The 13,950-nt window shown below is 41.0% G+C and overlaps 1 protein-coding gene across 1 annotated transcript; it reads right to left on the minus strand.

Annotated features, from left to right (window-relative positions):
* Positions 1–6,531: 6,531 nt before the first annotated feature.
* On the minus strand, positions 6,532–10,482 carry LOC307265627 (myoglobin-like). Its single transcript, XM_080047403.1, has 4 exons — positions 10,356–10,482; positions 8,442–8,527; positions 7,730–7,949; positions 6,532–6,912 (listed from the first exon to the last, which is right to left on the minus strand). The coding sequence occupies exons 2-4, from the start codon at positions 8,522–8,524 to the stop codon at positions 6,778–6,780; spliced, it is 438 nt and encodes a 145-aa protein (XP_079903529.1). The 5' UTR covers positions 8,525–8,527; positions 10,356–10,482; the 3' UTR covers positions 6,532–6,777.
* Positions 10,483–13,950: the final 3,468 nt, after the last annotated feature.

Consider the following 13,950-nt stretch of genomic DNA (forward strand, 5'->3'; position numbering starts at 1 on the left):
GAGTTATAAGCCATGATGGAATACCCGCTTCTCATATTTGTCTATCCCTGAGCTTTCTGCCTCATGTGAATTGCATTTTGTCTGTAATGCTCACAGCATAAAAGACAACATTATTTCTTACAAACATTTCATAGGAACTGCTTTAGTTCTGATGAATAGCTTAGATACAGTATGTCACAAAAGTGAGTACACCCCTCACATTTCTGCACATATTTTATTATATCTTTTCATGGGACAACACTGAAGAAATGACACTTTGATATAATGTAAAGTAGTCAGTTTACAGCTTGTATAAGAGTGTAAATGTACTGTCCCATCAAAATAACTCGACACACAGACATTAATGTCTAAACTGAAGGCAACAAAAGTGAGTACACCCCTAAGTGAAAATGTCCAAATTGGGCCCAATTTGGACATTTTCACCTCTCCAGTGTCATGTGACTCGTTAGTGTTACAAGGTCTCAGGTGGGAGTGGGGAGCAGGTGTGTTAAATTTGGCGTTATTGCTCTCACTCTCTCATACTGGTCACTGGAAGTTCAACATGGCACCTCATGGCAAAGAACTCTCTGAGGATCTGAAAAAAAGAATTGTTGCTCTAAATAAAGATGGCCTAGGCTATAAGAAGATTGCCAACACTCTGAAACTGAGCTGCAGCACGGTGGCCAAAACCATACAGCGCTTTAAAAGGACAGGTTCCACTCAGAACATCCCTCGCCACGGTCGACCAAAGAAGTTGAGTGCACGTGATCAGCGTCATATCCAGAGGATGGCTTTGGAAAATAGACGCAAGAGTGCTGCCAGCATTGCTGCAGGGCTTGAAGGGGTGGGGGGTCAACCTGTCAGTGCTCAGACCATACGCCGCACTCTGCATCAAATTGGTCTGCATGGCTGTCATCCCAGAAAGAAGCCTCTTCTAAAGATGATGCACAAGAAAACCCGCAAACAGTTTGCAGAAGACAAGCAGACTAAGGACATGTATTACTGGAACCATGTCCTGTGGTCTGATGAGACCAAGATAAACTTATTTGGTTCAGATGGTGTTAAGCGTGTGTGGCGGCGACCAGGTGAGGAGTACAAAGACAAGTGTGTCTTGCCTACAGTCAAGCATGGTGGTGGGAGTGTCATGGTCTGGGGCTGCATGAGTGCTGCCGGCACTGGGGAGCTACACTTCATTGAGGGAACCATGAATGCCAACATGTATTGTGACATACTGAAGCAGAGCATGATCCCTTCCCTTCGTAAACTGGGTCGCAGGGCAGTATTCCAACATGATAACGACCCCAAGCACACCTCAAAGATGACCACTGCCTTGCTAAAGAAGCTGAGGGTAAAGGTTATGGACTGGCCAAGCATGTCTCCAGACCTAAACCCCATTGAGCATCTTTGGGGCATCCTCAAACGGAAGGTGGAGGAGCGCAAGGTCTCTAATATCCAACAGCTCCGTGATGTCGTCATAAATGAGTGGAAGAGGGTTCCAGTGGCAACCTGTGAAGTTCTGGTGAACTCCATGCCCAAGAGGGTTAAGGCAGTGCTGGAAAATAATGGTGGCCACACAAAATATTGACACTTTGGGCCCAATTTGGACATTTTCACTCAGGGGTGTACTCACTTTTGTTGCCTTAAGTTTAGACATTAATGGCTGTGTGTCGAGTTATTTTGAGGGGACAGTAAATTTACACTGTTATACAAGCTGTAAATAGACTTATTTACATTGTATCAAAGTGTCATTTCTTAAGTTTTGTCCAATGAAAAGATATAATAAAATATGTGCAGAAATGTGAGGGGTGTACTCACTTTTGTGACATACTGTATATTGGAGACATGCCTGGCAGCTATTTTGGAACGTGTTTAGAGTGTAACATCTGGGGATGTGTTCTTCTGATTTCTGTTCAGTGGATAATTTCAACATCCGACATCCTTCCAACATCCTAAACTGGTATGAAGATGAAGCAGTGGAGGCAGCAAAGCAGTGCTGTGAGGAAGATGAAGGAACATGGCCGTAACTGTCCATTGATGCTAAATTGGTTCTTTTCAACGTAATTTGGTAAACATTGCATTAACCCCGGTGCTAACAAAAACAGGCTTTCCAAGAGAGATAGAGAGAGAGCTGCTTGTCTACACATTTATTTGATATCTCTCTGTTTAAATATATTTAGCCATAGCTATTTTTCAGATGTGCCACGCCCGGTTGCTGCATTTACATTTGTCAGTCTTCTTGGTGAATTGTTGTCCTTTATTATAGTGGGAGGGGGGAAATCTACATTGGTGGAGCTAGCTAGAAATTCCTGAAAGAGCTGAGCGCCATGATTATAACAACTGATATATTGTAATAGTTTTTTTCTTGAACTTCATCTTAAGTTTTCTTGACTTACCTTCTTTATAGACAGCCACCAGATCAGACCCACATGGCAACCGTTTCTGTTGACCATGGGTGTGATGGCTTATTGCTATCATGAACTCCATTTTGATGATATTTTACCTGTTTTTATCAATCATCAGTGTTGTTATTCCTCTTCATGGTGACACCAGTGGTATTTCTATACATGTAGCCACATACAAGCTACAAAAACACACTAAGGGTGAGAAAGACGTGCTTATAATAGTTTATCTATTGTATTATACTTTTCCTTTTATCAGGCAAAAACTGAGTGCTTCTGAAAAGCATAGATTGCAAAAGCCGGCAACAGAGAGAGGTCAACCATGCAAGTAGGGTAGAGTACGTTTCAAAGAGCTGTCAGGGTTATGTCAATGATATCTTGGCTATAAGGAATGGGAAAAAAGGATAGAGATATAGCTCAAAGAAACCAAGCGAGACACAGATACAAGGATCCGAGCAGTACAGTCAGTCATTGACCTCCCTAGTTCTCACCGGAAAAGATTACCCAGCATCCCAAGGTACGCAAAGCCTTAGAATCCTGAGTCTGGGGAGTCCAGTAATAAGAACCCTTCAAGGTCAGCCTACCATCCCTGCAGCAAAATGAACACTGGCCTTGCACTATGCTCTGGTTGATGAGTTGAGAGGAAACTAGCGGCCTTCAAACAGACAAAGGCAAAGAGGGCTAATGCATCAGTTCAGACAGGAGGGCAAATGAGAAAATACAAATTCCAAAGGCTCTGTCCGAAGAGCTTTAGCTTCTTGTGTGAAGGTGGCTTTATAGACTCATTGTGACCCCATACTCAAGATGGTAAAGAGGCAAAGCCTTCAGTCAAACACTTTAAGTTTAGTGGAATATGTTTTGCAGAGTAATTGTGTCCCCATACATTCTGGATCAAGGCAGTCAAGTATATAACAAAAGTTTAAGAGCTTTTATTTAGAGGCCTACATGGTTAGAAAGACTCCTGAACTCCAATCAGCCATGAGCGGGTAATGCTAGCTGTAGTAAAAGACTTCATCCATGAAAGTTGATTTTGAAGGGGTGCACAGTGTCATCATGATAATCAAGGATTTTGTAACAATTCTAACCAAAATTGCCAGAATTTGTTCACTACTTTGGTAAAGTTAGATTTCTAAACATGCTGTATAAATACACTTATTTAATTTTTTGGTGGGCGTGGTGTGAAATTAAAAACTTTTTTTGGTTTCATGTGTGTGTGTGTGTGTGTGTGTGTGTGTCTGTGTCTTTGTCCCGACATCTGTGTGGAGAGGCCACATTTGAATAATGCAGCCCCAGCACTCACTCATTCATTTTGCGGTGGAGCAGCATTTCCCTGGAAGCTCAAATTAGCTGTGACCACATTAGCCGAGATGCTGTCTTCACTGGGATCCAGTCTCATGCCAGTGTGCACTTAATGTACTGTGACACACATGGGTTACGAGGCCTGTCATATGAAAAAAAACATACCCTGATTTACTTTGCTTGCTTTTTAATCCTGCAGGTGAACCAACCACATCACTACACCTGTCAGCTAATAATAGAGCCTAAGAAGGATTCTCATTATCACCAATGTCGCCCTTAACAACACCTCTATCCAATTACTACTTCCAGAAAGGTGTCACATCTTTTCTGCCAACACCTAAATCCCTGGATAAAAGCGGCAGAAGACGCTATGACCTCAGTTCTTATATTTGTGTCTGTAAAATGCATTGCTAAATTAAGCTATGTATGTTTACACCCTGGTTCTTGTGCAGTGCAGTATCTGTATTCTTAAATACACAGTATGCGTAAGTGTATCTGATGTGACAAGCTTTTACAGTATGTGACATCCCACTCTTGTTTAATATGCTTCTTTCATCCATTTTTGATGTGTTCTCTCCATCTACGTCAAGAGCAAAAAGCAAGAGAGAGGGAGCGGTTGGTACAGTGCTGTCTAAAATCACACATCCAGACACATCTGATTTCTGCTGTTGCATGATATCCGATTTAACTTAACTTGTCTTTAAACTCCCAGTAATGACAAGTTAAAGAATGGTGTACAATACGTCATGGATGACATAACCCAGAGACATCCTCAGTGACCTCTTTGGGCAGACTTAAGCTACTTCCTATAGTCTAAATGTGTATCCCAGTTACCATGTCATATCTCCTTATCGCCCAACTAAATCTAGCATTAGCCCTATATCTCTGCATCAGTGATCACAGGCTATGCTATCATTGCGCTTAGTCATAAGGCTTGGCTATATAATGGGGCTCTATATTATTAGGGAGTGGAGCCTGATTACCACACCCCCTGGCATGTTCAGTGTTCCGTAACAGGACATCCAGGATGGCCCTCTCCCCAGCTATCCAGCGCGCTAAGCAGAAAGTAGGGGGACGGCCAACACCTGGCTCCGCAAGTCCCACTCCCTGCCTGTCCTTCCTGCTTAACACAAGGTGAGGGGGAAGCACAGTCAGCACAAGCACATTTCAAAAGCTCAGTTACACAGCAATGCAGAACAAATTGACCTTATGGATGCCCAAATGGATAGGGACGTATTCTTACAAATAAAAGGTCACCTATCATGCAAAAAGGAACTTTTCAATGGTGTTTCAACATTAATATGGGTCCCCGGTGTTACTAGAGTCTCCCAAAGTATAAGAGAATTTTTATATTTTTTATATTAAGATCACGGCATAGCTGGACAAGAGTTATTCTGCTTTGTTCCTCCATTTAAATGGATTCATTATATTACAGAGAAATATGTCTCGTTAAAAAAAAGAGCGCCAAACCCAACCCAGAGGACCCTGCATACATTTTTGTATTTTAAATTAATATTTTTATGGAAAATCCATGTGTCTTTCTTCAATAGCTTCTAATTCATCAGACCCAGTGTCTCCAAATTATTTGTTCACACAAAATTCCTCATATTTAGCCTCTTAATTTTCCTCTCAAAGTGCACCAGATTCATGCATTTCACTTTAAAAAGGTGAAAAAAAATGTTCCGGGGGGGCATACCCCCGGACACCCCTAGGAGGGTCTGGTTCTCCACTGGCTACTATTTTCCTCCAGCTCGACATTGGAGACACTAGCGAAAAAACACTGGGTGTGTGAATGACATTTAACTAGTCAATAATTTGGGAAAGTCTGTCTGCCTATCTTTCTCACTCCGCTGCACACTCAGTCTCTACTATAAATTTGTAAAATAATTCAAATATCTTTCAAAACAAACAGGGATTTAGAACATTTTTTTTTGGGGGGGGGCTCACTCTCTCACACTTTGAAAACCCCTGGTTTAGACGCTACACCGTGAAAACAATTTCTAGTAGAAACCCATATTACAATTTTGAACCTGAAAATGAGCATTATATGTGACCTTTAAGTATTGCGCAACAATTATTTCACACTTGCATCCAATCTAAACGCCACGTGAATGATGGACCAGGGTAATGACTGCTGGGGTGCCTACATTTTTCAAAATGGCTGAAACCAGTAAGCATGTAATGAAGGATAGCTGTGCGGAGGCTTCGTGTAGGGGAAAAGCATATTACACTGCAAGTGTATGAGTGACATTTCTCCTCCATGTGGCCTTGCCTTTCCTTCTCAGCTGTCTCCAAGTCGTTTTCCCTGGTGAGTGATCTGCTCCATCTCTTCAAGGGAAATGCTTCATTATCATACAACCAGCACTGCCATCGTGTCAGAAGGCAGAGAGCTTGAAGTTGCCCCGCTTCGCATCCCCTCTCTGGGTCTGCCCTCTTTGTGGACCTTAACCTCTAGATCACCCACTTACATCGACTGTCACTCTATTCTAGTGGAGAGCATGCGTCTAGGCTTGGGACCCCCTGTGACCTTGGACGATGAGTGACTCATAGACGCGCCAGCAGCCAAACTCAGGCATGGAAATTTGACCAATTTGATTGAGTACAGAAGTGTGTACAGTATGGACGGTGGTACAGAGGTTACGGCACAGGTGCAGCCTAAATGTAATTCAGAAAGCACCAGGAATTTATTAGACAGTTTTAGTCAGTTTTGCGGTGAAATCTATTTGACCTGCCATAGCTGCTGTCGGCCCATCCATTCAATTAATATTTTTTCAAATAATTGTCTTTGCTATTTCTGTCCTCAGACAACAAAAAATGGCTCATCATAACATAACTTAGACTCATTGTCAAAAAATTGCACAGCAAAGCGACAGACTTTTATTGGTAATATGCAAGAGAGATTAGCAATATGTTGTTCAAAATCATTTAACTGAACTTTAAAGTATCTAACACAATCTGATACAATTGTCTTGCAATAAAAGATACATCTGTGAAGCTTAATATGTGTTTTTCAACTGTATAGCAGTATTTGAGGTTAAAACTATGCTGGCACATTTTTTAGCATGTGGAAGGTTTTCTTGACCCGGCTTAACCTTGATCTTCAGTAGCCTAATTCTTTGTAGTTGGCCTCAAGATCTTTGATGACGACAGCCATTATGTTCCTCATGGCTTTCTGCCCAGCGGCATCCAGTCCAGCCTTCTCCTCCATGACTTTAACAACGGCCTCGGTCATCAGCTGTGGAGAGAATTGCAGAGAACTGTCATTTAAACCTCTTTAAGATCAGGTCTGAGGAGCACAGAAAATGAAGCAGCTCCTTGTTTAAAAGCCTACGAGGAGCCTTGCATACTTGCCAAAACTCCCGATTTTTCAACACCCTCGCCAACTTTCTTCCTACATTTCTCACAATTTGTATTGGGTATCAAAACCATTGGTGTCAACCGCACAACAATACAGCACATCTTCTTGACCCGGAAAAGTGCTAATATATTCATGTCTAGACAGGTGTCTCATGTATTGAGTGTCGCGCGTGCTCAACCTACAGGTTATGTGTGCACATTTCAAAGCGTTGAGCAACAACGCAGCAGCCAAACTTTATGTGCAGGGTGCGGTTTTCCTTTGATACGTTTAAGTATACCTCAACAATTTGTCCATCAACACTGATGCATATGATTGACACTTCCTTTTTGTACACTGAATTTGTACCGATGAGGTTGGAAAGAATGAATAGTCTAGGTTGCTAAATGTATATATTTATTAGTGCCTTTTTATAGGGCATCAACCTGGTGTTTAAGCACTTAAACTATAGCATTGAAGCTTGAATAAACACTTGAGTATTTTTCTTTTTGAAACTTTAATAATAAATTTGCAAGGATGCAGGAAACAAAGCAACATTTTTTTCTGTGAGGGAGCCCCAGGCCCTGCGCTTTGATTTTGGAATCCTCCCTGTTTTCGAGGTGTCAAGGTTGGCAAGTATGCGAAGGAGGATTAGGGATCACAAGACAAGATGTACGTATGACATATTGAAACTTTCCCTAATCTACCTGCACCCCACCTTGAAGTAGCCTACGGGGACCTTGTACTTTGTGGCGTGGCTGTGGGCCAGAGCTTTGAGGCTGTCAGCATGGTTCCCTCTGGCTTTCAGCACCTGGCCCAGTTGCTTCAGCGCGGTGGCACCCATGGAGGTAACGCCCGCGTGCTTAGCCAGGTCGACCTGGGGGATGTCCGCTAACTTGGGGAACAGCTTCTGGGTGTGTGGGTGATCTGTGAATAAACTACGAAGAAAAAGGAATTAAGTGGGTCTGTACAGCTTCATCTGAGGACATTGAGCCCGAGTCATGTCCTTCAAAATTGTTCTATGTAGATGCTTTAGCAACAGCATATTTTACAATTTTAGAAATTAAAGCGATATTGGAACCAGCGATTCGGGGGGAACGCTTGTCGTCACAATCACTTTTTGTCAAAATCAGTGAATGTTTCCTCAAGGTCTGCAAGCTGTCCGCATTGTGTCTGTGCTGAAAAATATCGAGTGTTAATACACTCTGTAGGCTGAGTAAATGGTCATGTTGTTAGCTATGGTGGGCCCCCTTTGTTTACATGCCCTTTGTTTACATACCATAGCCTACAGTACAGAGAGGTAGCAGATAATAATATTCACTGACTTTGACTAAAAGTGATTTTGACAACTAGCATGCTCCAGAATCGCTGACTACACCTTGGATAAATAAATGAAAGCCTAAGAGAAATCTTATCTTGTAGCAACTAACTGGGTCAGAAGCAGGTTGCCACTGGCAGAGTAGTCTGCCTCCACTGAACCCCAGTACGGCAGCACCTTGTCAAAGTCAGCCATGATCTGAGGAGATGGAAGAACACTGATTTGAGGAATGAAAACACATTCTGTCACCGGCTGCACACTGTACTGTGAGGGTGCTGAAAAAAAAAAATTCAGAGATATTACACAGCCTAAATTGTGAAAACAGGCATGTTGCTAGCTACAGTAGGCCCCCTTTGTTATACCCTTTTTTATATACCAGGTTTACCAGCTTTGTATTTACATCAGATTTTTTTCAGCACACTGACTCCAGATCGAGAGGAGTTACTAAAAAAAAAAAAAAAAAAAAACTATGTAATAATTACCAAAAAAAATTAAACTATGTAATAGGTAATGCATAGCTATGTAGTATTATTTTTTTGTTTTTTAATAAATTAATATGTAGTACTGTAGTTAGAACAATATTATAACTATGTAGTAGGTAATGCATAACTATGTAGTAGTTACTCATTTTTTTTTAAATAAATATGTAGTGGGTACTGCATAAGCAGCATAACTATGCAGCAGTTACTACAATTTTGTGTACCTTATTGTAAAGTGTTACCATTTTTGATTTATAATGTTGTGTCATATAATTCTATATTATCCCGGAAGCTACCACATTATTTGACTGCAATGCTGCAAATTTCGCTTTAGCTTAAAGGCCTACTTCACCGGTTTGAATATGAAGGTGTATTGAATTCTGAGATCCTACGTAGTATAAATGTGCAAAAAAAATTGAAATTGGTTCATCCAAGCCTGAGAAAAGGCAGAAAGAGTGTTTTTTAACCCTATATTAATCTTACTGTGACATCACAGTAAGATAAATATAGGGTTAAAAAAAAAACCTTACTTTGTAAATATTACTGTGATCTCTCCTACTGTGACATCACAGGAATATTTACAAAGTAATTTTTTTTTTAACCCTACATTTATCTTACTGTGATGTCACAGTAAGATTAATATAGGGTTAAAAAAAACACTCTTTCTGCCTTTTCTCAGGCTAGGATGAACCGATTTTTTTTTTTTTTGCACATTTATACTACATAGGATCTCAGAATTCAATACACCTTCATATTCCCACCGGTGAAGTAGGCCTTTAAGTGCCCCTGACTCCTGGAACAATTTACAGCAGCAAATTAAAATAAATACCCTCATATTCGTTAACAAATGCAGACATATTATCATAACTCTGCTGAACTCTACCTGTAACTGTTTTAATTAGGCTATATTGTACTTTCAAACATTTAATTTTAATTGCAGCCATCCTAAATCGCTGTCGAAATTCTTCAATAGTTTTTGTCTCTTTATCAGTTGTATTTTGCATTGTAGATTATTTGTTGTTTTTGCTTTGCATTTATTTGACTTGACATCACTGCAAATGAGGGTCAACCCTCAATTGATCTCTCGGGTACGAGTAAAGGTTAAATGAAAATGAAATGAAATTGAAAATTTTCAATTGAAAAATGAAAATTTTCTGTAAAAAATTTGGCGACAATTTGTATAAAATAAAATCAAGATTTTAACTCTGGTCTCATCCAATGTCTAGATTTTTTTGTTTTTAAAGAGATGCAAGTTCACACATAATTAGATAGATATTGAACAATTTGCATATCTATTCAAACATGTCTGAAAGAAATTGGAAAACAAATAATTGTTTTAAGGTCAGCAAACAACTGGCACCGTTTCATGATCACATCTATAATCTTGATTATGGTGTATATAAATTTACACCTGCATTGTCTCACCTTAATTAATCCATTATTTTTTTGTTTACAACCACTTTAACCTCAATCAATACATGTTAGCAATACATGGGAATTATTCTTTGCCTTAATACCCTAAACAAATAAATGAAGTCATTACCTACCTATTGGAGTGGTTAACTATCCTGTGTTATTCAGCTTACTTCACCCCGCTACCCAAGCTGACCTATTATACTCGCTCACGCGGAAATGTCCGCCCCTCTCTCGTCTCTTGTGTGTGATGACCACACCTTTCAGACTAATCTGGAAAAGTTTGGAATTCAAACATCATCTCTGATTTGATTTTGTTGCTCTTATGTGTCATCTTTTTGATTTTCTGTTTTGCGTCTCCCTGACAGTTTTATATGCTTTTTCTCTTATATAATATTTACCAGAAAAGGTGTGTGTGCGTGTGTGTGCGTGTGTGCGTGTGCGTGTGCGTGTGCGTGTGCGTGTGTGTGTGTGTGTGTCGTAGAGAGAGGCAGAGAGAGAGAGCAATAACATTTACAGTAAGTTGTGCCCCATTGAGGCAGAGTCTATAAAAAGGAGCGGTAAACTCACCTGAGGGCAGCTGAGGCCATCCTTGGAGGGGCGGGATCTAGGCTGGCTACTATTTTCACCCAGCTGGACATTGGACGCAAAAGCAGAAAACACTGGGTGTATCAATGGCATTTAACAAGAGGGGGAATGTATCTGTTTAATGTGCAAGTAAAGTGTTGCCGTGAAGAAGGATTACAATTTACGAAGACACTATATGAAACTAAACATCAGAGCAGCTACATGTCCTGATAAATGTGTTATTTTTGCCAAGTGGCCCGGCCCTTCGTAGATTTTTCTGTATGTGGCCCTCAGTGAAGAAAGTTTGGACACCCCTGAACTAGACTAACTATGCATAAGTACCTTGTATAACCCTTCTTCAAAAATACTGAACAGTCCCTTTAAGAAGTGATTGCCAGAACTGTCTTGCTCAATCAAACTAAATTCTGTTTTAATTACTGTATACCCTCTCACACCCAGTACAATGCTCTCTTGAAAGTGCTACAATTCCAACTCTATCATTCTCTTTTCACACGCAGAAGTATTCTATCTTATTGTGTGTGTGACAGTTTGATGTTGCGGTATGAGGAAATTAGAGTTTCTAGGAAATTACAGTTGGGTTGGGTGTGTAATTAAGTTGTATAATGCCCAGACGTGTGAAGTAGGCGTGAGAGAGTATGATTGGCATGTGAAAGTGTGTTATTATAGTGGTGTCCGTGTGAGTTTTTGACATTGTGTCAGACCAGGGGATTTGTGTGTGTGTGTGTGTGTGTGTGTGTGTGTGTGTGGGTGGGTCGTAGAGAGAGGCAGAGAGAGAGAGCAATAACATTTACAGTAAGTTGTGCCCCATTGAGGCACAGTCTATAAAAAGGAGCAGTAAACTCACCTGAGGGCAGCTGAGGCCATCCTTTGTCTGGTGTTTTCACCTGATTCTGCATGTTCTGTCATGATCCTGCTTGGGCCTCTAGCCCCTTGTGTTGTTTTTTCCCTTTTACCCTTGTCTGTGTGCTGGTGTAATTGCAGGGTTGGAGTCAGGTGTGCTGGAGTCAATCACCAGCATTCACAGCTGCCATCAATCCTCAATCAACGGCTCTTCATATACCCGGCCCTACCTTCCAGACACTGCCAGATTGTAGATTCTGTTTCCACACAGTCAGTCCTCTCTCTAAGCTAACCTGTTTGCAGCTCCGCTTTTTGCATTTTTCCTGGCCAACTCCTGTTTTTTCTGCCACAGCTCTACCGGCCTGACTCCAGCCACCAGCTCCAGCCCTCGCCCGCCAGCACTTTCTCCCGGACCCCTCTGCCTGCCTGCTCTAGCCTACTCACACTCAGCTCCCTGGACTTGCCCTGTTGCTCTCTCCCTGGAGCCCCATGACAGCTAGCTTCCCCCCCCCACCCCACCCCCCGGATCACGGTCCTAACCCCCTGCTGGTTACTTCCAAATAAACCTTCTTAAAACTGATACTGTCTCCGCGCCTGTGTCCTCCTGATCCAGCCGTTACATGTTCAGTGAGACAGTAATATGAGAGGCGGTTTAGGCCACAACTCATACCTGGTCTTACATAGTATGACAGATTCTCACACGTATCACTTTAAGGTGGAGAAATCGATTCTGGAGAATGTAGATTTGATAAAAGATAATATTTACCAGAAAATACATAAAAACATATTAATCTAGTGAATGTGTGTGTGTGTGTGTGTGTGTGTGCATACGTATGTGTGTGTGTGTGTGTGTGTGTGTGTGTGTGTGTGTGTGTGTGTGTGTGCATACGTATGTGTGTGTGTGTGTGTGTGTGTTAGTATATATGTGTGTGTGTTAGTATGTGACGTGTGAAGTAGGCGTGAGAGAGTATGATTGGCATGTGAAAGTGTGTTATTATAGTGGTGTCCCTGTGAGTTTTTGACATTGTGTCAGACCAGGGGATTTGAATATTATAAGATTCCATTGATCACCTCAGTTCCTCAGACAGGGTTCAATTCCATCCTGTCAAGCACATTTTTTCATCAAACCCTTCTAGAGGAGACAAAAAGTTTTTTTTTCGCAAAACTACATTGCCTTTCACACATTTGTCTGTTTTTTTATTTTACTCTTATTGTACCCTTTGAAACACTTTGTAGCCCTGGATTTAAAAGGTTCTTCTTAAATAAAATGCTACTTACTTACACACAAACACACACACACCAACAGACACGCTCACGAACGCATTCATCAAAAAGCCACGATAGTAATCATCTCTAGCTTGTAATTTGGTTTATTCATTTTACTTTTATTTATTCTGTTTTTATATTTTATCTGTGATTTTTCTTATGCTATTTCATTGTGTATGTGCTCAAGTCTGTGTGCCTGCCTGTTCTCTTACTGGGACTAGGTTTAGTTTGATTTTCCTTTGTTAAGCACTTTGCAGCAGTGTAAAGGTGCTATATGAATAAATACATGTAAAATGTGAATCATTCACTTTAAAGTCCCTTTGCAAAGCAGTGTATTGCAATGTAAAGTGAAAGTGTGTGTGCGTGTGAATCCACAGTTCATATTATAATAGCTTGTATTTGAAGTTGCCACACAGTACACTTTGCGCTTCTGCCTCTGAAATCACGCCATTATAATAACCAATTTGCCTCGGTCCAGCGCACACAGTAATCGGCGCATTCTCAATTTTTTCCAACGCCGGCATTGTGCTTTGATTGCGCTGTCAAACCTGTCGTTATACTCCTGTTCAGAAAAACAAAACATATGGCTATTTAAGTCGCTGCTCTCTGATGTGAGCGATTGTCTTGACATGCCTTCTCTTCTATAGTCCTGTCTTACTCCCTCCTCCGTTTTGCTTTATTCTCCGTGCGGCTTAATGAGGATCGTTTGTACCAGCAAACAGAAGCTGCGCCCGCTCCCTTGCTGACATTACTGTCACTACAACAGGGCCTGCTTGTTCCTGTGTCGTCTCTGCTCTCTAAATATAGACAGCGACACTTTGAAGAGTCTAAAGGTGCAGACGTGTAGGAAAGCCTTTGACGTTAGTGATGTTACGGCTAAAAGAAGATTTTTTCATTCCTTTTCAGAAAGTTGATTATGGCTTACAGCTCATGGAAACTCAAAAATATTGTAACTCAAAATACTGTATTATAGGATTTATTTTTTACTACAAATTACGAAAGCCGCTACCAAAGCAGGCATTCACAATAACCCCT

Source organism: Ammodytes marinus, assembly GCF_949987685.1.
Source record: "Ammodytes marinus genome assembly, chromosome: 19".
Taxonomy (NCBI): Eukaryota; Metazoa; Chordata; class Actinopteri; order Uranoscopiformes; family Ammodytidae; genus Ammodytes; species Ammodytes marinus.

What these genes read in the sequence shown, in the direction of transcription:
- LOC307265627 (XM_080047403.1), bottom strand. Translation starts at nt 8,524, where the DNA reads ATGGCTGACTTTGACAAGGTGCTGCCGTACTGGGGTTCAGTGGAGGCA. An exon ending in GGCAACCTGCTTCTGACCCA is followed by an intron (nt 7,950 to 8,441) that starts GTTAGTTGCTAC and finishes TTTTCTTCGTAG; the next exon opens with TTTATTCACAGATCACCCAC. An exon ending in TCCCCGTAGGCTACTTCAAG is followed by an intron (nt 6,913 to 7,729) that starts GTGGGGTGCAGG and finishes TTCTCTCCACAG; the next exon opens with CTGATGACCGAGGCCGTTGT.